We start from the raw sequence: 27,322 nt of genomic DNA on the forward strand, positions 1-27,322 counted from the left end.
ATGCTGCAATGGTCATAAGTGTGAAAAATGATCATAAGCCACTGTTTTTCAGTGCTGTTGCAATTTTGAACGGTTACTAAATCAATGGTTGTAAGTTGAGAACTACCTGTAATCTATTTCTTCTTGCAAGGGAGGAACGTGAGATTAATATGCCCCTTCCCATCAGTCTTGATTCTAAGAAAAAGTGGAGGATCAGAAGCCAAGTTTCTAGGCCTATTCCATCAAGTGCAGGGCGCTGGGACCTGTGGATGTCTCCAGGCTACTGGCTTGCTGTTCTGGAATAATCCACTTAGCTCAGTCATGTCCCCAATTTGCCAGAAGAGGGTGATCTTAGAACTTGGAGCAGAGATTGGCCAGCTGTTGTTGGAAACCTAGATGTGTTTTAAAAGAGAAACCAGACCCAAAGTTAGTGTTTTACAAATCCACTATACCGGTAACTATTAAAGAGAATCGCATTCAATTGCATGACTTTAGCTGGCATCCAGTTTTGGTCACCACATTACATAAAAGATGTTGAGACTTTGGGAAAAAGTGCAAAGAAGAGCACCTAAGAAGATTAAAGGCCTGGAGACTAAAATATACGAAGAACGGTTGCAGGATTTGTGTATGGCCAGTCTAGAGAAAAGAAGAACTAGGTAGGACAGAATAGCAGCATTCCAGTATCTGAGGGGCTGCTACAAAGGAGGGGGTCAACCTATGAACAGTGAGGACAATTAACCAGTGGAACAGCTTGCCTCCAGAAATTGTGGGCACTCCCATCACTGGAGGTTTTTAAGAAGAGACGTGTCTGAAATGGTATAGGAGATTCTCCTGCTTGAGCAGGAGGCTGGACTAGAAGATCTCCAAGGTCCCTTTCAGCTCTATTCTATTCGGTTCTGTTCTATTCTGTTCTGTTCTGTTCTATTCTATTCCATTCCATTCTATAAAGCTCTTGAACTCATTCAGCCCTTGTCCCTCCAATATGTCCCTCATAGAAACCTCTACTGCATCTCTTATCATCCAGTCCAGCCTTTGCATTCCCTTCGCCCACTATCCTGCCTTCAGCCATATTAGAAGTTCCACACCTTCAACAATTCAGCTTTTCCGGAAGAATGAGAAGAAGCCTGTACCACTGGGAATGCTGGCACCAGCCCGAAATAATTCAGGACCCTTGCCTTGTGTTGGTGGCTTTGGTGGCGGGGTGAGGCAATGGCGTTCTTCCCGCTGTTTCTGGAGAAGTTGCTGGTGAATAATATACTGAATATCATCCTGTAGGTCACAAAGAAAAAAAGAATATTCTGATCAACATGAAGTAGAATCCAGAAATCCTCTCTTGAGTCTCTCTGAAGCAATATCAGATATGCTGTCCCAACCCATTTTCATTTAAAAGGTTCATCTGCCTACAGTACAGATAAGTCCTCAACTTATGATCACATTTGGGAACAAAATTTCCATTGCTAAGCAAGGACGTTGTTAAGTGATTCATGCCTGATTTTGTGACCTTCCTTGCCACAGTTGTTAAGTGACGCTGTAGATTTTAAATTAATCATGCAGTTGTTAAGTAAATTCGGATTCTCCTGTTGACTTTGCTTGTCAGAAGCCAGCTGGGAAATGGTTGCAAATGAAAAGCACATGATCCTGGGACAGTGCAACCATCAATATCATTGGCAGTAGTACCTAAATTTATATACTGCTTCACAGTGTTTTATAGCCCTCTCTAAGCAGTTTACCATATTGCCCCCAACAATCTGGGTCCTCTTTTTACAGACCTCGGAAGGATGGAAGACTGAGTCAACCTTGAGCTGGTCAGGATCAAACTGCTAGCAGTTGGCAGAGTTAGACTGCAATACTGCATTCTAAACACCGTGCCACCATAGTTCTTTCCTCACATAAACAGTGGCCAAATTTTCATCATGTGGCAGTGGGGATGCTGTGATAGTTGTACTGCAAGTGTGAGGGCTGCTTCTAGGTCACTTTTTTCAGTGCCTTTGCAACTTTGAACCATCATTAAACAAATGGTTGTAAGTTGAGGACCACCTGTTATTTTGAACAAAAGACACAATTTTGCTCTTGAAGACTCCCATTTGTAAAGTATTTCTGCCCCAAATGCTCAAAGCAAAGACAAAAAAAGATTCCTGTGATTTCATTTTGGCTTTGCGGAAACAAAATGTCATAATTTGGCCCCCAACAATACCGTTGCATTATTCTGAAAGTGATGTTTCCTTTCCTCATATAGTTAGAGGCACGTACTTGCGATCCAGAGCTCTATCAGTAATTTTTGCTCAGGGTTTGCTCTGCTGGCCCAAGCTTCAGACCATTCAATGCTTAGCTGGTTTCATGTGTAGCATCACAAATGCAACACAGAAGCAGAAAAAATATTTTAACTCCTCACCTATTTGTTTCTAAATTTCCTGCTACACCTTCCCACTCCACTTCATTTTTTGTTTTTGCACTAATAACATCTTAGCATTCGCCTTCCTATAACTCAGGGGTCTTCAAACTTGGCAACTTTAAGACTTGTGGACTTCAACTCCCAGAATTCCTCAGCCAGCCCTGGCTGGCTGAGGAATTCTGGGAGTTGAAGTCCACAAATCTTAAAGTTGCCAAGTTTGAAGACCCCTGCTATAACTCATTTGTTTTTAACTATGGCTAGTCCTCAACTTACAACTTTTCATTAAGTGACCGTTTGAAGTTACAACAGCACTGAAAAAAGTGACTTATGGGCATTTTTCACACTTATGATCGTTGCAGCAGCCCTGTGGTCACGTGATCAATACTCAGACACTTGGCAATTGATTCATATTTATGACGGTTGCAGAGTCCCAGGGTCATGTGATCACCTTTTGCGGCCTTCTGACAAGCAAAGTCAATGGGGAAGCCAGATTCATTCAACAACTGTGTTACTAACTTAATAACTGTAGTAATTCACTTAGCATCTGTGGCAAGAAAGGTTGCAAAATGGGGGCACAACTCACTTAAGAAATGTCTCGCTTAGCAACATAAATTTTGGGCTCAGTTGTGGTCGTATGTTGAAGACTACCTTTATTCTTCAGTAAATATTTCTTTTTGCATTTGCTTTCCTGCAAGCTCCCCTTTTATATCCCATCATTGAGCCTTCCTCTCCCCCCCCCCCAAAAAAGGGGCCTATTTGAAAAGGGATGAGATTCATTCAGTGAACCTGGAATGCAGGTGGGATGCAGCCCCACACTCCATTCAGCTATGTCACAAAATGCATCTGGAACCGAGGAAATGTTGAAGGAGCCAAAGCTGTATCTGAGTGGGTTTTTTAAAAAAGGAGGCATCAGGACTGTTACAGTTCCTGACACATGGTTCACAGCTTGCAAACGGATTAACAGTTAAACCTCAGGAGGACATGTTTCCTGATGGTTCTCATATCTGCTTACTCACTTGCCAAGCTTCCAGCTCCTGAGTAAGTGCCATCTTCTGGCGAATGACACGCAGCAACTGTTGGCTCAGCGAATCTCGCTCCAGGGAGATTTTTGCCAATTCCAATTCTATTTCACCTTTCCTGGTAGGAAAAAAAGTATAGTCATAGTCATACATCTGGAGCACTATGTGAACACCATCGGCATTGATGAAATACCCATCAGTCAATTGCAAAAGGCAGCTTTACTTGGAACAGTAAGTGTCACCCTGTGATGATACCTTTAACATCATCAAACAACAGCATCTGTCTATCCCAGTCTCTTGGGAAGGACTTAAAAGGTAGACAAAAAATGACAAATCCTGTCTAAACATCTGGCTGACTGTGTAACTAATCATAATTTTATTATTTTTATATTATAATATATACAATAAATTAGAATAGAGTGGAGTGGGGTAGGGTAGGGGAGGGGAGGGGAGGGTAGGAGAGGAGAGGAGAGGAAAGGGGAGGGGAGGGGAGGGAAGGGAAGGGGAGAGAAGAGGAGAATAACTTAACTTGGCCAAGTGTGATTAGTGTCTCTGGTGCAGAAGCTCAAAGTGTACATGCAAAGCAACAGTAGAATAATCATAATAATCTTACCTACAGTATAAGAGGAGTTAATAAAGAAGGTAAGAAGGATAATAATGCTACCGTCATACTACATCAGTAAATACAGGTAGTCCTTAACTTACAACAGTTTGCTAAGTGACCGACGTTACAACGGCACTGAAAAAAGTGACTTGACCATTTTTCACATTTATGACCATTGCAGCATCCCCATGCTCACATGATTTACATTGGGCTGCTTGACAACTGACTTACATTTATGATGGTTGCAGTGTTCCGGGGTCATGTGATCACTAATCTTCTGACAAGCAAAGTCAATGGGGAAGTCAGATTTACGCTAACAACCATGTACTAATTTAACAACTGCAGTGATTCACTTAACAAATGTGGCAAGAAAAGTCGTCAAATGGGGCAAAATTCATTTCACAAATTTCTCACTTAGCAACAAATTTTGGGCTCAATTGTGGTCATACGTTGACTGTATACATAGATATTAGACAGCTCTGTGAGAATTAGGTGTTTAGCCAAGCGATGGCCAAGGGAAAAAATTGTTTCCTATGTCTAGTTCAGGGGTAGGCAACCTCGGCTCTTTTATGACTCATGGACTTCAACTCCCAGAATTCCTGAGCCAGCATGGCTCATGGACTTCAACTCCCAGAATTCCTGAGCCAGCATGGCTCATGGACTTCAACTCCCAGAATTCCTGAACCAGCATGGCTCATGGACTTCAACTCCCAGAATTCCTGAGACAGCATGGCTCATGGACTTCAACTCCCAGAATTCCTGAGACAGCATGGCTCATGGACTTCAACTCCCAGAATTCCTGAGACAGCATGGCTCATGGACTTCAACTCCCAGAATTCCTGAGCCAGCATGGCTCATGGACTTCAACTCCCAGAATTCCTGAGACAGCATGGCTCATGGACTTCAACTCCCAGAATTCCTGAGACAGCATGGCTCATGGACTTCAACTCCCAGAATTCCTGAGACAGCATGGCTCATGGACTTCAACTCCCAGAATTCCTGAGCCAGCATGGCTCATGGACTTCAACTCCCAGAATTCCTGAGCCAGCATGGCTCATGGACTTCAACTCCCATAATTCTTGAGCCAGCATGGCTCATGGACTTCAACTCCCAGAATTCTTGAGCCAGCATGGCTCATGGACTTCAACTCCCAGAATTCCTGAGCCAGCATGGCTCATGGACTTCAACTCCCAGAATTCCTGAGCCAGCATGGCTGGCTCAGGAATTCTGGGAATTGAAGTCCACGAGTTAACTCCCTCTTATCTGACCAGTCCATAGGCAGCAACTCTTTGGCTGGTCTTCCAAGGTCATTTCTTGTATTATTACAAATAGAGAGAATTGTCATCATTACTTCTATTTATTTTCACCTTCCTGAGTAGACATTATTTTGTGATGTCATAAATTTGTGACATTGAATTTTGGGTAGCTGGCAGTTGCTATAATACTTGCTAAATGTGTCCTTGCTGGATTCTCCTTTGGTTCTGATATAACCTGGTGCTATGCTATAAAAAAGCTTTTTAGGAAATGGGCAGCATTTTCAATTGAATTTTCTAGTCTAATAGTATCAGTGCAGTGACTTCAAATTTGGTGTTATTGTGTGGCAATTCCATTAAAGGTGCGGTTTTGCTGTTATTAATTAACCCGCTAGCAATAAACATTACAGTTGTTCAAACAAGCAACCTTTGCAGAGTGTATAGTGAAGTCAGCAAGTTTATTCAGGTTGAATAAGTTTGATAAGCAGAAAAGGAACACGATTTGGCTAAAATTGGAAAGATTCAAGGCCGATGCATAAAGATTTCCTCCAAGGTCTCATTTCCATCCTTTCAACCCTCGTAATAATGTACCATCATCATAAATAAGGCCATTCACTGTAAGAAAATGCAATGGTGGCAAAAAAGGAGAATATTTGTAGCTTAGGGTTAAAATGAGGAGCTTGGCTGTTTTCTTGCAGACATTTCATTACCTAAACTATGTAACATCATCAATGTAATGGTAGAGATTATAACTTTGATTATTTTTTAGTTGCATTTACAGCAAAGTACAAATTCTAGCTTTTGTTCTCACATAATGAGGGAGCCCTAACTGGGATGGAGAAGGGTATCTCCATTCCATAATGGCTCCTGCCATGGAACAGTGGTTCTTAACTTTGGCAGATTTAAGATGTGTGGACTTCAGTTCCCAGAATTCCTCAGTCAGCCAGGCTGGCTAAAGAACTCTGGGAGTTGAGGTTTAGAGATCTTAAAGGTGGCAAGGTTGGGAAACATTAACCAATGGCAGGGGTAGGCAACCTTGGCTCTTTTATGACTCCCAGAATTCCTGAGCCAGCATGGCTCAGCTTGGAAACCTCTCCCTTTCCCCTCAACATGGCTGGCTCAGGAATTCTGGGAGTTGAAGTCCACGAGTCATAAAAGAGCCAAGGTTGCCTACCCCTAGCCTATGGTAAACTGCCTTGGAAGATGAGCCCATATGAGTCTCGTTTAATCTGCCTTGTCAGTGAGCCCATATGATTGGGTCTAACTCAGTTTTCCCCAATCTGATAACTCCAAATGTAGTGGCTTTATTAATGACTTCCGGGGACTTTGAAAGTTGCCTCTCCATGATAGACAGGCTGGTCCAGCTGCTTTGACAGGTAACGAGCCCAGCAGCAATCATAGTATCAGGAGCAAAGGGATTATAGATAGTCCTCAATTTATGACAATTGGGACTGGAACTTCTGTTGCTAAGCTAGGCAGATGTTAAGTGAATCACGACTGCTTTATTTTTTTGACATAGCCATTTGGTGAATCACCATGGTTGTTAAGTGAATCATAGGGTTGCTAAGCAAATCTGGCTTCCGCCATTGACTTTTCTTGTCAGAAGCAGGTTTGTAAGGTTGCAAATGGTGATCACATGACCTTGGGACACTGCTACCATTCTAAAAACGTGCTGGTTGCAAGCACCCAAATTTGATCACATGACTGTGGGGGATGCTGCAACGATCCTAAGTACAAGGACCAGTCATAAATTACTTTTTTTTGTAACTCTGAATGGTTGCTAAACGAAGGATCATTAAGTCAAATCAATACAGTGTATGTGGTTTGCAAAGCCAATCGTCAGAGCTCACTTGAATATAGCCTCATCCCGGTCTGCTACAGCTAACTTCAAGGCCTTGTCCCGATTGCTTTCTTGGTATAGCCGCCTCTGGTTCTCTATCTCAGACTTCAAACCGCTGAGCTCCACGTATTGCAAGGTCACCTAGGGATGGAGAAGAAGACATGCAATGTGCGATTCCCCAAGCTACACAAGAGATTGGCCTCCCATAAATACGGTTCTACATTTAGGCAAGAAAAATGCACACGTATAGTATAGGTGGCACCTTGCTCAATAGTAGCAACTATAAGCGGGATCTTGGAGTCCTAGTGGACAATCACTTAAATATTAAGCCAGCAGTGTGCTGCAGCTGCCAAAAAAGCCAACACAGTGCTAGGCTGCATTAACAGAGGGATAGAATTAAGATCACGTGAAGTATTAATACCACTTTATAATGCCTTGGTAAGGCCACACTTGGAATACTGCATCCAGTTTTGGTCACCACGATGTAAAAAGGACTCTAGAAAGAGTACAGAGAAGAGCAACAAAGATGATCAGGGGACTGGAGGCTAAAACATATAAGGAACGGTTGCTGGAATTGGGTATGTCTAGTTTAACGAAGAGAAGGACGAGGGTTGACATGATAGCAGTGTTCCAATATCTCAGGGGCTGCCAGAAAGAAGAGGGAGTCAAGCTATTCTCCAAAGCACCTGAAGGCAGGACAAGACGCAATGGATGAAAACTAATCAAGGAGAGAAGCAACCTAGAACTAAGGAGAAATTTCCTGACAGTTAGAACAATTAATCAGTGGAATAACCTACCTCCAGAAGTTGTGAATTCTCCAACACTGGGTTTCCTCCCTGACTAAATGACCTCCAAGGTCCCTTTCAACTTTTTATTGTTGTTGTTGTTGTTGTTGTTGTTGTTATTATTATTATTATTATTATTATTATTATTATTATTATTATTATTATTAAGAGAGAAGTACAGCGCCAGATTACCTGATCCTGGAGTTTCGCTATCTCCATTTCTTTCTGGGCCAGGATGTCTTGCTGCTGATGGCTCAAGGCCGAAACCCTTTTGGTGTATTCAGAGATGTTCTCCTCCAGTCTTGGAGAGGCCTTCTTTGGAGTGGAACCAGTCTTGTGGATGCCGTGGGTGATTGACTAAAGCAGATAAATAGATGCCCGCCCAAGGAGTCAGAAAGCTTAGTGCTAGAAAGTAGGAGACTTATAACTATCCGTTTAGCGACCATTCAAAGTTACAATGCCATTGAAAAAAGTGACTTATGACTGTTTTTCACACTTACAACCACTGCAGCGTCCCCATAGTCAAAATTTGGATGCTTGGCAACTACCATGTATTCATGACGGTTGCAGTATCCCGTGGTCGGGTGATCACCTTTTCCAACCTTCTGCAAAAGCAAAAATCAGCGGGAAACCTAGATTCATTTATCAATCCTGTTACCAACTTAACAAATGCAGTGATTCACTCAGCAACTGTGGCAAGAAAGGTCGTAAAACAGGGCAAAACAACTGTATTGCTTAGCAATGGAAATTGTGGGTTTCAATTGTGGTTGTAAGCCAAGGACTATTTATACAGCCACATTGTCTTCATGTGAATCTCACCAGGACAAGTCTTCATGGGTGTCTCCCATGTTGCATTAAGATACCAACTATCTCCCTTTGGACCAAATTGCAATTGTGTGCATGGTTTGTTAGGAATAAGCCTACCTGGGCTCAGGAGAACACCTATCACCCTACTATTGTTCTAATATTACTCTTTTCAGAGGCTTTTTGATGAGGACAGAAGAGATGTTATTTTCAGAGCCCAGTGGCTTCCACGACAAGAGTTCGTTTATTTATTATTATTTTCAACTGCCAAACAAGATTAAACATCTGGCAGGTGTGGAGGCAATTTATGTCTTTTAGAAAATAAAACAGTGATGGTCTGTGCATAGGCTATGAGTGAGAGGATTTGTAATCATTCAGGCGACCGGACAGCTCTGCAACCAGACATTATTTAAGTCGCAGTTTTAGGGTTCCTTCTTGATCCAGTGATGAGAGAACTGACTGACTGGCTCACGGTGTTCCTTGTCTTTTTCCATTGTTTCAAGTCTCACAGAATGGAAGATATACAAAGGTCATTTTCCAATTGGGTGGTGAGGCATTATGGCTGGAAACAAGAGCGAATATTGTGCTGGGCAGAAGTGTCTTATAATTTGTTCCAGCTACGTATGAAGATAACATGCTTCAGATGTCCCAATCAATATATTTTGAATACAGGTATTCAATTTACGATCACATTTCGAACCAGAATTTCTTTTGCTAAGCAAGATGACTGTTAAGTGAATTATGCCCAGTTTAATGACGTTTTCACCTAAGTCATGGGTAGGCAAACTTGGCTCTTTTATGACTCGGGGACTTCAACTCCCAGAATTCCTGAGCCAGCATGGCTCAGCTTGGAAACCTCTCCCTGTCCCCTCAACATGGCTGGCTCAGGAATTCTGGGAGTTGAAGTTATAAAAGAGCCGAGGTTGCCTATCCCTGCCATAGAAATTTGGGAAGGATTGGTCAGGTATGTGTAATGCTGCGCGCTCTCTCAAATTAGCACACAAATTACAACCTTCTTTTGACATTGAAAATTTCCCCAGTGACACTAAAAAGGGAATCTGAACCTCCCTTCTCAGGTGTATCCTTCTAGTTTACCTTTGGTGTCTGTCCAGGGGCTCCTGGAGCATCGCCTAAACTGCTTTCAATCTCAGATTGGATGGAAGTAACAGAGGTATCTAACTCATGAAGACGGATCTCTTCCTTCAAATCTTTGACCTGATGCTGGAGGCGCCGATTGGCAGTCCGGAGTTCCTCAGCTTCTGCTTCTACCTGTTTAAACTTTGGATGGGAAGAGAAACAGGAAGCAGAGAGGATGAAAATAGCTTTCTGGGGAAGAATTTTTCCCCGAGATGCGGCTGCTTTCATGGAATTCTTCTTCCTAATTCTGTGCATAACCGCCCCAGGGTGACTCATTTTCCCATCAGTGGTTTCATATCTCTTTCAGTTTCATCCCATTTCAAGACTGGCCATTGTTTCCCCTGAAAAGTAACCTTTTTATGTGCAAGTACATAAACCACATACCCGCAGCTGCTTTTCACAGCTCTCTTTGCGGAGAAGGAGGAGGTTGTCGTGTAACGTGTCCACCAGCACCTGGATGGATTCGTTCTCCTCCCGAAGCCGACGGATCTGTTTCTCCATATCTTGCTTCCGCTCTTGAAGCAGACGATTCTGCGAAGGAAGACATCAGAAATGAACATAAGAAAGGAGGGAACACTTCAAAGATCAGCTCCATATCACCATTCCCTGCTCAGTCAGCTCAATGCCTCGAGCCCAGTTTTGGTTTGGGAAAAGTAGAAAAGTTTTCTTCCAAACCCAGAAAATCTGGAATAATACTGTATACCTATCTTTGTTAAAATAAAATAAAAAGATAATAGATAATAGATATCACCAAAGTGGGGTTGCCAATTCAGATTGGGCAATAGATTATCCATTTGTAATAGGAGATTGCACCCACTGAAGAACAAATAGCAATAGCACTTATATACTGCTTTATATAGCCCTCTCTAAGCGGTATACAAACGTCAGCATATTGCCCGCAGCAATCTGAGTCCTCATTTTATCGACCTCAGAAGGGTGGAAGGCTGAGTCAACCTTGCGCTGGTCAGGATCCAACTCCTGGCTATAGACAGAGTTATCCTGCAATGCTGCATTTTAACCACTGCATCATCACGGTTCCTAATTAAGCAGGCATGTCAAACTCGTGGCGTCACACGATGTATCGCGACTTTTTTCCCATTGCCGGCACGGTTTCGGTGTGATGCATCTGATCCGCGGGCCGGCAGTTTGACATGCCTGTAATAAAGGATTGTAACAAAGGATGTTACCTAGTTTGGGTAATTGTAACATCTGCAAGAAATCAACCAAGCTCAGAGAGCACCAAGGACCCCTCAAACACAGGTTTTCATCCTCCATCTTTTTGTACATGCAAAGTTGTTGATGTAATACAGATAGTCCTCAGCTTATGACCAAAATTGTGACTGGAACTTCCATTGCTAAGCAATGCATTTGTTAGGTGAATCATCATGTGACCACACCTGATTTTATGACCTTTTTTGCCAGGGTCATTAAGCAAATCACACAGTCATTAAGTGAATCTAGCTTCCCCCATTGACCTTGCTTGTTGGAAGCTACCTGGGAAGGTAACAAATGGTGATCATATGACCCCAGGATGCTATGACCTTTGTAAATAGATGCTGGTTGCCCAGCGCTTAAATTGGGATCACTTAACTGCAGGGATGCTGTGATTGATCATAAGTCACTCTTTTCAGCACCATTATAGCTTTGAACAGTCACGAAACAAATGGTCATAAGTCGAGGACTACCTGTACTTCTCAAAATGGCTTCCATTCAGTGACTAACACATTTTCCTTGACATAATCAAATCTGCTGCTCCATCAGCAATTTTTGAGAACTGGGCATCCTCTCGTGATTATATATTCTACTGTATTAATATTGCAATTCTTCAGAAAAAGAGGTTTACTTAAGGATTCCACAATGCTCCAGAGTGATGCTCAAGGGCTTTGTAGGAAATATAAATAGAGACTCCAAATTGCCCAGCATTTCCTGAATCTTGGGGGGAAAAAGACCTAGGATACATGCTAAGAATCAATCATATTGGGGGCTGAAGGAACTCAAAGATTGATTATTGCCTCTACAGATGAAGACTTTCACAGTGATGTTTAGAATCAGATGTTCAAATAGGACAGACATGGGGCTATTGCAGAATTCCCCAATCTTTTTGGCTTTGTGGACCAGCAAGTGGGGGGGAGGGGATGGTTTTGTGTAAGAAGTTGGTGAGCGTGTTTGCAACTCCATTTGCATTGGCAAATGCATCCACTTCTTGGGCAAATGGAGTGCCACACAAACATGCTTGCCCACTGCTTGCATAAGTGTGAATGCATGCATGAACACACATGTTCACCTGCCACTTCCATGGCCCAGTTCTGAAAGACTCAAGGCCTAGTACTGGGTTGGGAACCCCTGGACTATTGGATGTTTTTAAGAGTTGGAGGGCATGGCTTCTTTGTTTCAGAAACAGAATGTGTATGAAGAGGGAAGGAAGACCAACTTGAACACAACAAACCATGTCCTTTCTTTAGCTTTGGCCAACCTGAACTGTGCAACATAGGTTTGAGAACAGAAGGGAGAGTTGTTTAGGGCTACTAGATGGGGGCTGCAGAATTCCAGATGACTTCTAGATGGCAGCAAAATGGCAGCAAACACCAAGTGTGTGCTGCCATCAGATGGTTGTCAGTATTTTTGAAGCCTAGATCTAGTACAGTAGCTCTGAGTCATCAGTTACCAGTTTAGTGTGTGTTGTCAAGGTATTGATTTAACAGCTAACCCACTTATATAATGTAAGATATAAGATATAATGATGGGAATGACCCAGCAGCGTCTGTGTCTCTTTAAGAGCCTTTGTATAAAGGGAAGGCTCCACTGACGTGTTCTCTCTCTTCCGTTTCCTGCTGTAACTGTGGTTTGTTGGATCCTGCTGTATTAGCACATGTATGTATATTGTTCCTGGTGTATGATATTGTAGATAGTGTAAGATAAACCACCATTTACTATAGACTGTTTACTGTGTTTTGTTGTTGTTAGTTGCGAAGTCATGTCCGATCCATCGCGACCCCATGGACAATGTTCCTCCAGGCCTTCCTGTCCTCCACCATCTTCTGGAGTCCATTTAAGCTCACGCCTACTGCTTCAGTGACTCCATCCAGCCACCTCATTTTCTGTCATCCCATTCTTCTATTGCCCTCAATCTTTCCCAGCATTAGGCTCTTCTCCAGTGAGTCCTTCCTTCTCATTAGGTGGCCAAAGTACTTGAGTTTCAACTTACTCCCAGGTTATCTCACGCAATAAGACTGTGCATGCTAAATCAACCATTTTCAGATTAAGCTATAACACCCCTAGAGTGATGGAAAAGAAAGGATTAGTCTTTTATCTGCCTGCCATCCCTGGCCCAAAGAGGGGCATTAATCGACAGCCTTTTTTCTTACCTCAGCTTGCAGACTTTGCATCCGTGCAGCATGCTCAGCATTGCAAAGGCTCAGGGTCCGATGTTCTGCACGTAATACAGCCAGATCTTCCTGGAGCTGCTGCTCCAAGTGAGTGACCTATTATAGGGGATGGAGCAGACAGCTCTTGGTTAGGATTTGATAACAGGGGAGCTTCTTTAAATCTCTTTTCCAAGCTATTCTTGGCTCTGGATGGTGCAAAATGTGCTTCGCCTCCAAATGCAGGTAGTCCTTGTCTCACGACTATAATAGACTCTGCCCTTCCCATTCGTAAGTCATGACAATTGTAAAAAAGGTCAACCAGGTGACTAACCCAATTTTGCAATCTATTTTGTGATGGTTGTTTAACTCACACGGGGATCATAAAGCAGTTACCATGGTCATTAAACAAACACAGTCATTAAGCAAACCAAGAGTTCACGATGGGTGCAGTTTTGCCCCAAAGTGGAAGTGCTGAATTTTGGCAAAATCATTGCAAAGCACAATCAGTTGACCATGGGATGCTGCAAGCAGCCGTTAAGTGGGGTCAAGTTGCTAAGAGCCTGAAGTTCAGTCACATTACTTGGGGAGGGGACTGGCTGAGCTTCAAACCTGGGTTGTACGTAGCTCCCAGGAACAAGTAGTCCTCGACTTACAACAGTTCATTCAGTTATTGTTCAAAGTTACAACAGCTCTGAAAAAAGTGACTTATGACTGTTTTTCATGTTTATAATCATTGCAGCATCCTTGTGGTCACACGATCAAAATTTAGACGCTTGCCAACTGACTCGTATTTATGACGGTTGCAGTGTCCCGGGGTCATGTGATCACCTTTTGTGACCTTCTGATAAGCAAAGTCAGTGGGGAAGCCAGATTCATTGAAAACCATGTTGCTAACTTAACAGCTGCAGTGATTCACTTAACACATGTGGCAAGAAAGGTCATAAAATGGGGAGGGGAATTCACTTAACAATGACAGAAAATTTGGGCTCAATTGCAGTCATAAATCGAGGACTACCTGTACGTCAACTGTAACTCTGAATGGTTGCTAAGTGACTGGTCATAAGAGGAGGACTATCAGTGCAATCCAATACTCAGGCTCATGAAAAAACTGTGTGAAATGTGTACTGGGTAGTTGTCTAAGGAAGAATGTCCTGTTAGCATATGTAAAGAATGCCTTTCCTTATCAATTTAATGACTTGGGACATGAACATCTGCAACTGAGCTACAAACTTTTTAAGGGGATGTTGTTTCTGGAAAAAAGTCATAACTAGGAGTCCCTCTTTCTTATTAGCTGAGCCAAGAGACTTGGTTTGATCTTTGCCTTAAGGCCCCCTAACAGTATCTCTAAGATATGCAGGCTTTACTTTGCCTTAATTTCCCAAAGATAAGAACAGACTCCAAGCCTGAATATTAAAAGAAAAATAAAGATTTGCACAAATATATTTTAATCAAACAACTTCTTAGTTTGCTGGCTTTATTGGACACCAATGCAAGTATCAAATATTAATAAGAGAAAGAGAATACTACAGGTAGTCCTCAACTTACAACAGTTCATTCAGTGATCATTTGAAGTTACAATGGTACTGAAAAAAGTGACTTATTACCTTTTTTCACACTTACGACCATTGTAGCGTCCCCATGGTTATGGTGATCAAAATTTGGATGCTTGGCAACTGGCTCTTATTTATGACAGCTGCAGTGCCCTGGGGTCACGTGATCCCGTTTTGCAACTTTCTGACAAGCAAAGTGAATGGGAAAGCCAGATTCACTTAACAACTGTGTTGCTAACCTAACAACTGCAATGATTCACTTAACAACTGTGGCAAGGAAGGTCATAAAATGGAGCAAAACTCACTTAACTGTCTCGCTTAGCAACAGAAATTTTGGGCTCAGTTGAGGCCGTACATTGAAGACTTACCTTTACTAGATTTCAGTAATACTTTGGCTGTGTGCCACCGAACAATATAATTGTCCATTTTACAAAAAGAAACCCTAAACCCACTTTTACATCCCATTAATAAATTTCAGAAATGCAAAGGCACAAAAAGAATTAGGCCAGTGACTTTAATTTTTAAATGGTTTTTTTTATCTATGATGTCATCTCTTCATTTAACTTTTGAGAGCAGGGAGTATTTTAGAGCCCTTATCGTCACTTGTTTGACTTTCTTATCTTACTTGTGGTTAGATTCCTACGTTGTTAGAATCCTGCCAGTCTTGTTAGTGCTGTTACAGGAACAATATAATGTGACTCAGATGTTTTTTGATCTAATTCCATCCACTGGGCTGTTATTGCAGTGAGAAGGAACTTTTATTTGCATCGAAAAATGAAGTCCCCATTTCAAAAATGTTTAACATCATTCACCTCACCTGTGGGGACCCTAGGACTTTTCAAATATTGGTGAACTACAATCTCCATCATTCATACCAAGAGCTTGAGACTGATGGGAGATGGAGGCTTGGTAAGTTTTCCAGTGTGATATAGGCCAGGATGATGGAAATTGTAGCTTAACTTTTGGAAGGAACTTGGCTAGGGAAGATTCCTCTCCTTATCTCTTCCTACCCCTACCCACAATATTCCATTTACGGATACTGGTGAATTTAGCCTTTTTAACAAGGATGGGATTCAGCAAAGGTCTATGAACTCAGCAAGATTGACCACACTGATTTATTTTAAGATTTACAATGGCTTAGCCTGACACACACGTCTGAGATTTCAGTGATTTGAATCCTCCATCTCTTGTGCATTTCTGCAACCAGCAGATCAAACAAGACGTGAGATATTTTAAAAGATGGCACCTCATTCGGCCATCTTTTACTTTCCTCTGAAACTTATAGAATCCCCTTCAGGGTACTCAGTACACCTTTTTTAACATGAGTGATTCACCTGAAAACAACCTCAGCCTCTAATCCAGATGACTCATATCCAGCGTTGAGTTCTTGCTTGTTTCCCTGTTTCCCAGGCTGGATGTTTATTAAACATCTGCAGGAAAACAGCCAAGCCCAGAGAACATTAAGAACTTGTCAGCTCAACCTTGAGCCTCATATATTCTCAACTGCTGGATATGACAGTATGCTAAAATATATTACAGTATAGGCCTTTAGCCTAGAAGCCAAGCTTCCTCTTCTCTTAACAAGAACATTGAGAACCAAAACCTACTAGATTGCAGTCATAAATTTGATCTTTTGCCCCTTTACCTTCATGGGCAAGGAATGGGAAGCAGAAGCAACCTTTGACTGATTTGTTGCATGAATAAAATTAACATGGTGCTTCCTTGTCCATAAAAGAACTTTCTCTGTTGATTGACCTAACCGCTCTGCAGCTGGTGAAATACACCAGAAGGCCTCCCTCTTAGCCCTTATCCTTCCCAATAGGGTAGACAAAACCCCCGTCAAAGTTCCACCTCACCTGACTGAGCTGTTCCACCAGACGTTGATTCTGCTCTGAAAGGTCCAAGACCGCCTGTGAGCTCTCTCGACTGGTGTCCTGCTGTTCCAGACGCTTCTGCCCCAGCTGGGCTCGGGCGGCCACCCAGTCAGCCTCCAGCTCTGCCGTCCGGGTCTCAAATTCTGCCCGGCCTGATTTGAGGTGTCGCCGGAGTTCATGTTTCTCTTGTTCAAGATGCTGCAGAAAGCAAAGCAGAGATGTGAGGGCCAGGAGGAGAGGACTCAAGGCCGGTGTAGAAGAAGGATTCAGAAGGTGATCTGGGATCCAGAGTATCTTGACTTCAAATTTCGCCTTCTACTAAGCCAGGGATAGGCAACCTTGGCTCTTTTATGACTCGTGGACTTCAACTCCAAGAATTCCTGAGCATAATCCACGAGTTATAAAAGAGCTAAGGTTGCCTACCCCTGTACTAAGCATTCAAATTTTTGATACAGGTAGTCCTCGACTTACAACAGTTCATTTAGTGACTGTTCGGAGTTACAACAGCACTGAAAAAAGTGACATGACCATTTTTCTTATAACTGTTGCAATATCCTCACGGTCACGTGATCAAAATTCAGATGCTTGGCAACTGGTTCATATCTATGAGGATTGCAGTGACCCGGCATCATGTGATCACCATTTGCGATCCTCTGACAGACAAAGTCAATGGGGAAGCCAGATTCACTTCATAATCCTGTTACTAATTTAACAACTACAGTGATTCACTTAACTGAAGCAAGAAAGTCACAAAGTGAGGCAAAATTCACTTAACAACTGTTTTGCTTAGCAACAGAAATTTTGGGCTCAATTGTGGTCAAATGTCGAGGACTATTTTGGTCTATCTCAAAGGATGATTTTAAGGAAGAGTAAAAAGATGATTAGATATCAAATGCCCTAATTATGTAAACAAAAAGCTCTACAACTGGTAAGCCATCTTCCCTATTCAGAATACATATTCAGATGTAACCCATGAATGATTTTCAGTTGGAAAGAGAAATCTTTTCAGGGTCTAGGTCAGGGGTAGGCAACCTTGGCTCTTTTATGACTCGTGGACTTCAACTCCCAGAATTCCTGAGCTAGCCATGCTGAGGGGAAAGGGAGAGTTTCCAAGCTGAGCCATGCTGGCTCAGGAATTCTGGGAGTTGAAGTCCACAAGTCATAAAAGAGTCAAGGTTGCCTACCCCTGGCTCTAGGTGTTCTTTAATTATTAGCAAAAATTATTAAACCTTCAGCCAAATTGTGGTATTAAATTGGAGCACAGGGATATAGAGGTCTCTGCTAGCCTTGCTGTCCATTAAATCTGCTGCATTTCCCTGAGTGGTCCCAATTTCCAGGACTTCAGGCTGGATTTGTTCAAAGCTCAGTGCTCAAAGTTTCTCTAGAAGCTCTCATTTTTTATAAAATCTGACTTTTTAGAGATCTGCTGCATTCAACATCAGATGCAAAATACTGGAAGGAGAGTCCATCATATCTGGAGGACACCAGATGGTAGACATCCTACAGTCAGCAATTCTGAAAACAGGACACCATAAGCTCCAGGCTCTACTCTTGAATGCAAAAATCATTTTTTTCAAAAGCTTCATGAATGTAACCCTTTCTTTCTTTCTTTCTTTCTTTCTTTTGAGGCAGCATCTCACTGGGCACCAGAGACAGGACCTTCCTGTTATTAGGGAAGGTCAAACTGCCAGCCCCTGTGACAGAAGAGTCTAAGAACATATAACAAAAGCCAGATTGACTCAAGCCATCTGGCCTATCTTATGGCTCCCTAAACCAGCCAATTGCCTTGGCTGTGACAGTGGGTATCACCTGGAATTAAGTTTCAATTGCCAACCCAACCTGCTTCTGCATGTAGAAAAGTGGCCCTGCCTCATTAGTCTTTCATGCAGATGGACACGAAGTATTAACGTGAACTTTGACTCTGCAGCCAAGTCCCACAAGAAAGACAAGGGTCCATTATTGAGAGTCAGAAGGTCCCTGGGGCAGCCCAAGTAATTTGGGAAGAAAGGCATAGAATCAAGATCACGCGAAGTACTATTACCGCTTTATAAAGCCCTATTAAGATCACACCTGGTATACTGCAACCAGTTTTGGTCACCATATCACAAAAAAGATGTTGAGAGTTTGGAAAAAATTCAGAGAAGAGCATCTAAGATGACCAAAGGCCTGGAGGCTAAAACATACAAAGAACGGCGACGGGATTTGTGTTTGGCTAGTCTAAAGAAAAGAAGAAACAGCGGAGACATGATAGCAGTGTCCCAGTATCTGAGGGGCTGCCACAAGGCAGAGGGGGCCAGGTTGTTCACCAGAGCACCAGAGGGAAGGAGGAGAAACAATGGTTGGAAACTGACTAGAGAGAAGCAACCTGGAACTAAGGAGAAACTTCCTGACAGTGAGGACAATCGACCAGTGGAACAGCTTACCCCCAGAAATCGTGGGTGCTCCGTCACTGGAGGTCTGAGACCATCACTAGAGGTCTGAGACGGTGTAGGTCAGTGATGGTGAAACTTTTAGAGGCCGAGTGCCCAAACTGCAACCCAAAACCCACTTATTTATTGCTGGGTGCCAGGTGGGCATGGCCCACTGGGTGGGCATGGCCGTGGTGGTCATGGCAGACTGGGTGGGTGTGGCCAAGATGGGCGTGGTCACCTCAATGTTGTTCATGGGGAGCAATGCCTGTGGGGGCCAGGAAGGGTTGGGGGAGATCCAGGGGGTCTCTGGCAGGTGGGGTGGTGGGTAGGAGGCTCGTCCTGTGGGGTGAAGTGAGGCAGAGTGGGGGTGCTATTATCTCAGGGCAAGGCAAGGAAGGGGTCGGGGCAGCTGCTGCCTGATACCATCGGCCCCTGCACACAGAGGCCAGTGAGCGCATGGGGGCCGACAGTGTCTGTCGGCAACCACAGCCTGATGGCCTCTCGACTGACGCAATCTAGGGCTCCGCAGTCCACCACCAGCACTTCAGAGAAGTGCCCACAGAGAGGGCTCTGAGTGCTGCCTCTGGCACGCGTGCCATAGGTTCGCCACCACTGCCGAATAGAATAGAATAGAATAGAATAGAATAGAATAGAATAGAATAGAATAGAATAGAATAGAATAGAATAGAATAGAATGGAATGGAATGGAACTGGAATGGAACTGGAAGAAATCTTGGAGGTTTTCTAGTCCAGCCCTCTGCCTGAGCAGGAGAACCTACACCAGTGGTGGTGAACCTATGGCACGGGTGCCAGGGGCGGCACTCAGAGCCCTCTCTCTGGGCACACGTACCGTCACCCCAGTCCTAGGCTTTCAGCTGCGTTTTATAAAACCTTTTTGCTTTAGGCCTCCACTGCCATGTGCAAAAAAAAAAAAGGTTCAGTCAAGTTCAACTTCTCGTGGGAAAAAAAAGATCTTGCAAAGTTGGAATTGATTGATTGATTGAACTTTTTAGTCCCACCCAGTTTGCCGTTACCACCACAGCCACGCCCACCCAATGGGCCACACCCACCCAGCACTTGATGATGCATAAGTGGGTTTTGGGTTGCAGTTTGGGCACTCAGTCTCTAAAAAGTTCGCCATCACTGCCATAGAGGAAGTCACCCTATTCAAGAATTTTCTAGCCGAATTATCCATAACTGAGTGCCACAAGGTACAGCTGGCCTCACCCTATACCAGTGGTCTCAACCTTTTTAATGCCTCGACCCCCAACCGGTCTTAAGTTGAGGACTATTCAACCGGTCGTAAGTCGAGGACTACTCAACCGGTCGTAAGTCGAGGACTACTCAACTGGTGCTGCACCATTTGCAGAATGGGACTTTTGGCGGGCTCAGCAGGGCAGAGACAGCCTGGACAATTCCTATTGGCTTTTGAAAGCCAATAGAATTAGACTCGATTCAAGAGAGTCTATTCTATTGGCTTTCAAAAGCCAATAGAATAAAAGGGAGTAGCACAGCTAAGGAAAAGGGGAAAAAAATGGCGGACTGTGTTTTTTGGCAACCCCCGTGAAATGGTCGTTCGACCCCAAATGGGGTCCCGACCCACAGGTTGAGAACCACTGCCCTATACAGATAGTCCTCGACTTAACAACCATTCAGTTAGTGACTGTTCAAAGTTGCAATAGAACTGAAAAAATGTGACTTATAGCCGGTTCTCACACACTTATGATGGTTGCAGCATTCCTTACTATCACACAATCAAAAGAAGGCCACTTTGCCATTGACATGCCTTTGCCATTGTTTGTTTGTAGTCCACATTTACTACTTTTAAAAATTAGGCAGCGAACAGAGACAAAACGCCTTCATCTATTTTCCCTCACAACAACCCTGTGAGGTGAGTTGGACTAAGAGAGAGTGACTGGCCCAAAGTCACCCAGTTGGCTATGCTGGCTGGGGAATTCTGGGAGCTGAAGTCCACAAGTCTTAAAGATGTCAAGGTTGCATACCTCTGCACTAGACCAAACGGTAGCAATGTTTCAGGGTTGTGTGATTGCCACTAGCAACTTTCTAAGCCAGATTCCAACAAGGAGACTCAGTGGTGGAAGCCAGATTCTCTGAATGACTGCATGATTCACTTAATAAGTGCAGTGATTTTTTTTAACAACCTCTGCAAAAAATGGCTGTAAAATAACTGCCTTGTTTAGCAACAGAAATGCCCAATTGTGGTCATAAATCAAGGACTACCTATACAGAAATTTTATGTGCCTGGGATATGAAGCCAGGGTGGGTCAGACCTTATGTGGAGACTTTACTGCATGTGCTGAGACACCACAATGGTACAACTTGTTGCTTGCTTGCCAGCAAAAAACAGACCTGCCAGGTTAGCTGCCTTGTTTTCTGCCAGCAATCCACCAATTAGTGGCTGAGAGTAAACAAACAGTAAATGAATTGCAGCCTGCTGCTACTGCCAATCTTGTGTTTTGTCTTGTAGCTTGTTTTATTTGCTGCCTAGCAATAATTAAAGTTATTGGGTTTTTTTTTTTCTATTTTTCCTTCCTTTGCTTGGATTTTTGTTGAACTCTCCTGGAAATCAAGTTACAGCAACAGATTCCACAGGCTATATAATCTCTAATGAACAGGTTGTCAACTTCCCCAGCAGCAGTTTCCCCAGGCAGTGCCAATAAAATACAAATGCACACAGAGGGACAAGTATTTTAAAAAAGGAATCTTACTCCATTTACGCACACCTGGAGGAAGTATGGGAAGGTAGATCTCCTAAGAGGATCACACTAACAACAGTCAAGCAGGCTTTGGACAGCAAAAGAACACTGCTTTGCAAGAGTGTCGTAAAGCTGTAATTGCCATGGCTTAAAAAGAGCCACAGCCCTTTGCAGAATATTTGGTGGGTGAGGTCCTGTGGAAACAGAGTGATTCACACTGGGTGCTTTCTCACTTCTGTTCCTGCCAGTTTCAGTCACTTTTATATCCTTCTTTCCCTCTTAGCTAATTATATCCACCCTGGTAGCAGACTCACATTGCTTCTGCAGTGACTTCCTCTGGGCCAAACTGGTTCTCCCAGTTGCCATGGGTAGTGTGTCCAGAAAGTCCCTAATTGGTATCTGTTCCATCTGAGGTTAAGGACTTGGAGAGCAAGGTGTTTGAGAGGGGAAAACAATGAGAGAAGGCAGGGAAAAGTAGACTTCCTGAAAAGTCCATTTCTCTGGCTTCTCTGAAAAAACACAGTTGACTCCAGCAGATGCCAATGTTGCTGCACATGCTAAACAAGAATTCCCATGTTAGAACGAGCAATGTTTAAACATGTGGTAGGCACAGCTTGAAGAAAACTAACCTGGCAATTTTCCAGATCTGCTGGACTGCAAGGCCTAATGGTGGATAGCCTACATATATCTGGAAAACACTAATTCTACTTATTGTCCACCTGCTCCTCACTGGGGATAGGCACAATGCCTTGGATCAGGGGTTCTCAACCTTGGCAACTTTAAGACTTGTGGACTTCAACTCCCAGAATTCCTCAGCCAGCAAAGCTTTGCTGGCTGAGGAATTCTGGGAGTTGAAGTCCACAAGTCTTAAAGTTGCCAAGGTTGAGAACCCCTGCCTTAGATATATGATCAGTTGAAGCAAAGGGTAATGTTTTAACAGAATAACAAAGTTGGAAGGGACCTTGGAGGTCTTCTAGTCCAACCCCCTGCTCAGGCAGGAAACCCTATACAATTTCAGACAAATGGTTGTCCAGTTTTTCAAGTAGAGGTCTAAAACCTCCACGTACTGTATTAAGCATTCTTTCTCATGTTGGTGATTTGTATCTTGTGGGATCACAAGTGGTTCTCAATTTACAACCATTTGTTTAGCAACTGTTTGATGTTACAATGGCAATGAAAAAGTGACTTGGGACCGATCCTCACATCTGTAGCACCCTCACGGTCACATGATCAAAATCAGGTGCTAAATAACCAGCACGTATTTACAGCATCCAGAGGTTATGCGATTGCCATTTGTGATCATTTCCCAGCCGTCTTCTGACAAGCAAAGTCAATGGGGGAAGCCAGATTCACTTAATGACCATTTTATGATTTTAAAAAAATTGGTCATGACTAACAGCTGTCTTGCTTAACAATGGCAATTCTGGTCCCATGTCTGATCATAAGGACTAGCTGCACAATGTAAATCCACTTAATACATTCCTGTTAAGTCATATATTGAAATGTTTTCTGATTTGGAAAAGTTTTCTGATTTGCAGTTCTGAATGGAAACAGCCCTTGGGAGTGTGTGGGGGGGGGGAAGAGGAGCTTCTGCCAAACAAAGCTCCCGACTTTCATGTTTTGTGACATGAAAAGCAATGGGATGAAACTGTGTAAATCATGATCTGATGACAAGACACAGGCAGCCTCAGGAGGCAGGGATGGCTCTGCCATTCCAGTAACTCTAGTAAATAACTCCGGAAGACAACCTCACAATCCAGTCTACAGCAGTGAGTTATGTCGGGATGGGGTATATAGCTAGTTCTCTACTTACAACCATTTGTTTAGCGACGGTTCAAACATTACAATGACACTGAAAAAAGTTATGACTGGCCCTCTGCACTTATGACCATCACAGCATTGTGTGAATTTGGGTGCTTAGCAACCGGCATGCATTTAAGATAGTTGCTGCAACCTGGGGTCATTTGATCACCATTTGTGACCTTCCCAGTTCATTTCTAACAACAAAGTCATTGGGGGGGAAGCAGGGTTTGCTTAATGACCATGTGATTCCCTTCACAACTGCAGTGATTCACTTAACAGCCGTAGCAAAAAAGATCGTAAAATTGGATGCAACTCACTTAACAACCATCTTGTTTAACAGTGGACATTCTGGGTCCTAGTTGCGGTCGTAAGTGGAGGACTAAAGTACCTACATAGGATTTTGGAGTTCACTTCGCACAGCCTCTTTTCCTTAGCAACTCCGCTTCACACTCCTGAACACACTGTGGAGTTACATGCAGCTGGTTCACGCACCTGCGCACTATTTTATTTTGTTCAGAATTCCACCCTAAATGTCACAAGTTCATGTTTGTCCATAGCTTGTGGGAGGCCACCGTGTAGCTCTTCCGCTTCAAAGAGTTAGGCAAATCAACCGCTATTGGGCAAATCAACCAGAAGTAGGAATCGGGCGGTTCATAAAGTCAAATAAATAATGATTAAATGACAGAAGAGAAGAGAAAAGCAAAGCATGAAGCAATTTCAAAACAAGAAGTTTTGAAAATGAGTGGTTACTAGGTGCTGAATAAAAATAGGTGTAAATACAAGGGAGTGAATGGGGATCCTGGCATGCATCTGTGCTCAGAACAAAGAGTGTGGAGATACAGCAGATACCTCTATATCACTATTGAGGTCAAACTGCTACTCCTGCTGTGAGAAAACCTATGGAAGACTACAGCACATTCCTACTTCGAAGAATGCCCTTATGCAACCAAAGTTATTTTTCAACTAAATGTATCGTCTCCCTCCTGGAAAGAAATCAAAGAGATGAACAAGGAATAAAATATGGTTGGATGTTTGAAGGCTGCTGGGGTGTAGATGCTCAGTGAAATCCCAATGATAAACTCTGGGCAATAAGGATGGGAAAAACAAACCTGGGAAGCAGACAGGGTAAAGGGTTCCAAAATGAGACTGAAGAAGGGGTGGATTTGAATCCAGAACTTTGCCAAGAAAGTACAATACAGCACAGCACATAAGAAAATCCTATCTTTGAGACTTTCTTTTTCTTTTCATAACAACCTAGCAAATACACTGGACAGAGAGAACATGACGTGGCCTAATCTAGTTATGGGATTCAGCCGGTTTGCACCACTTTGACAGCTAATTTTTTGTTGCTTAGGCCCAGAATGGAAGTGGCATCCACACAGAGAACCGGTTGTTGACATATTTGAATCCCACCACTGGCCTAATCCCAACCCTAATCCCAACCATGACTTTAATTCTGACTCTAATCCCAGATCTAACCCTAACTCCAACCTCTATCCTAATCTCAACCCCAAATTTAACCCTAATCCCAACCTCAACTCCAACCTAACTCTAATCCTAACCTCAACCCTAATCCTAGCAATTTTGCATCTGATGAAAGAATGTTGGTCTGTATCAGGTCTTCTCCTATCTGCTCTTTACTCCAGTCACCTGCCTCACCTCTTTGACTTCCAAATGTTCCTTCATCAGTTCATCATAGCGTCGTTCCAGTTCCTCGTTACGTTCCAGGAGCATCTTTCCCAATTCTGCTGCCAACAACAAGTCCTGTTCTTTCCTCTGAAGCAGCACCCCCAGATCTGTGTCATCGGGATCCCCTTCCCCTGTGGCTCCAGCCGCAGCAGCATCCCCGCGAAAGGGGGGCTGGCCCTCATCCCCAAAAGGGTAGTACTCATCCCGCAGAGCTGGTGGGGGAGTAAGAGGGAAAGGACTGCGAAGGTGCTCTTCCTCTGGGTTCCTGGAGGAAGTCATGGAGCCATAGAGTCTCTAGAGTAGTCTAGGAAGACCTGTCCCTCAGACTGGTTAGAGTGGGGAGATTTTGCAAGCCAGGATGCTGGTCTCAACTGGTTTCAGGCGGGTTCAAAAGGCCAGAGAAAGAGCTGGCATGCAGGACCTGGCTTGTCCTATTTCCCCATGGAATAAGGCATCTTCAAGAAAAGAAAACCAAAGATGATCTATGCCATTCAAGGTTTCAGGAGAAATATCAAACTCCTGAGGTCCACCAAAGGCTCTATAATTGGACAATCAGCCTAGGCAATCTCCAGATCCTTTCCTTCTGATCAGGTTTCGCTGTTTGTTTCCCGATTCCAACCTCCACCCTCCCAGGTGACAGGTGAGGTTTGACGCTGCTTGCTCCACCTTTTCTAACTCACAGCCTCACCTGTTGCTAGTGTTTCTCCTCTCCTGGGAAATTTCTGACAGTGCAGTTTTTCCACTGCCTTGGTGTATCACAAAAGCAACCAAATCCTGTGGCTTAAAGGCAGGGAAAAACATCTTCTCAAGCCTGTTTTCTAAATGCTCAGCCTTTTTCTAGGCCAAACCACATTTTTTGGATTATTGAGTCACGCAGCCTAAAATTATTTCCCACCAAAAGGAGTCCTCTAATCCTTCAAATGGGAAATGCCAGATGAGCAGGGCCATCCAGATGAAATTTAAACTCTCAAGTGAAAGCATCAGTTTAGGCTGCATTTTCTATTTCTTTTCTTCCCGAATAGTTTCCCTGTTTATTTCCTGTTTCCTGCCTTTACGGCAAAGGTTACAAAAGGCTTTTAAGCACCTTTTGCAATTTCCTACTGAAGTTTGGAAACTAGAGATGAATGAATCAGTTGGTTACAGACATCAGTACTCTCACAGCAGAACTGAGATTTATAACTCTTCTCTCTTTAGCAACTAGATTATATTTGACTCTCAAATATAATCAGTCTCTGTGTTTTGTGACAGAATTAGTAAATCCAGTTCCAACTCTTCCCATCTGTAAATCCACATGGACTGCATATTAAGTAAAACAAGTTTAAAAATACCCCACACCAAGCAAAGCAAGAAACAATACAGAAATTCTGGGGAAATCTTCATACATACATTGATAAACACAAGCATGAAGAAAACATGCATCTAAAGGTTACAGCAAAGATGGGATAACATTGACAATAAAATAAACTGGATCATCACATAAAATGTATTTGTATCCAGCCTTTATTATTTTTACAAATAACTCAATGCAGTTAACATATCCACCACACTTTCTTCCTCCTATTTTCCCTGTAACAACAATTTTCCCTGTAACCCTGTGAGGTAGGCTGAGTTGAGAGAAAGTGACTGGCCCAAAGCCACACAGCTGGCTTTCACGGCTAAAGCGGGACTAGAACTCACAGTCTCCCACTTTCTAGCCTGCTAACTGGCTCTTAGGCTAGTTATTTTAAAGTGAGCATTATAAATGGCATTTATAAGTGTGATAATGGGATTTATTTTTGGCAGGCAGCTGTGAAGATAAAGCTGATAAAGTAAAACTGCTACTCTGGTCAAAATTATGTGTAAGAAACCAGAAAATAAAAAATTTATGGCTTGATTCAATTAACTTTGCATCCAAAGTTAGATTTAAAAATATTGATTGAATGTCAGAAAACAAGGGAGAAATTTTCACCATGTGGGCAAAATTTATGATATGTGAAGTTCTCTTAAAACAGTATTAATATTGTTGTTGACAGAAGTTAGCTGATCTTTAATCAAGTCATAGAACTTCTAAAAATACAATTAGAAATATGCTTTAAATAAAATTCAAATTCAAGCCAATTT

General features: G+C 43.0%; 1 protein-coding gene across 3 annotated transcripts; it reads right to left on the reverse strand.

Moving 5' to 3' along the window:
* BICDL2 (BICD family like cargo adaptor 2) lies at positions 1 to 25,848 on the reverse strand. Of its 3 annotated transcripts, none has more exons than XM_039330425.1 (11): positions 25,193 to 25,848; positions 16,585 to 16,800; positions 13,179 to 13,295; positions 10,198 to 10,344; positions 9,772 to 9,954; positions 8,373 to 8,477; positions 8,065 to 8,229; positions 7,098 to 7,228; positions 3,388 to 3,508; positions 1,155 to 1,248; positions 1 to 371 (listed from the first exon to the last, which is right to left on the reverse strand). In XM_039330425.1, the coding sequence occupies exons 1-11, from the start codon at positions 25,499 to 25,501 to the stop codon at positions 331 to 333; spliced, it is 1,629 nt and encodes a 542-aa protein (XP_039186359.1). In that variant the 5' UTR covers positions 25,502 to 25,848; the 3' UTR covers positions 1 to 330. The 3 variants fall into 3 exon arrangements, with proteins under 3 accessions (XP_039186359.1, XP_039186358.1, XP_039186360.1); XM_039330424.1 differs by having other exon boundaries at positions 1,065 to 1,248; XM_039330426.1 differs by lacking the exon at positions 8,373 to 8,477 and having other exon boundaries at positions 1,065 to 1,248; positions 25,193 to 25,846.
* Between the last annotated feature and the right edge of the window lie 1,474 nt (positions 25,849 to 27,322).

The sequence above is a fragment of the Crotalus tigris genome, unplaced genomic scaffold, assembly GCF_016545835.1.
Source record: "Crotalus tigris isolate CLP2741 ecotype Arizona unplaced genomic scaffold, ASM1654583v1 scf7180000024427.8105951120:4207309, whole genome shotgun sequence".
In the NCBI taxonomy this organism is placed as follows: domain Eukaryota; kingdom Metazoa; phylum Chordata; class Lepidosauria; order Squamata; family Viperidae; genus Crotalus; species Crotalus tigris.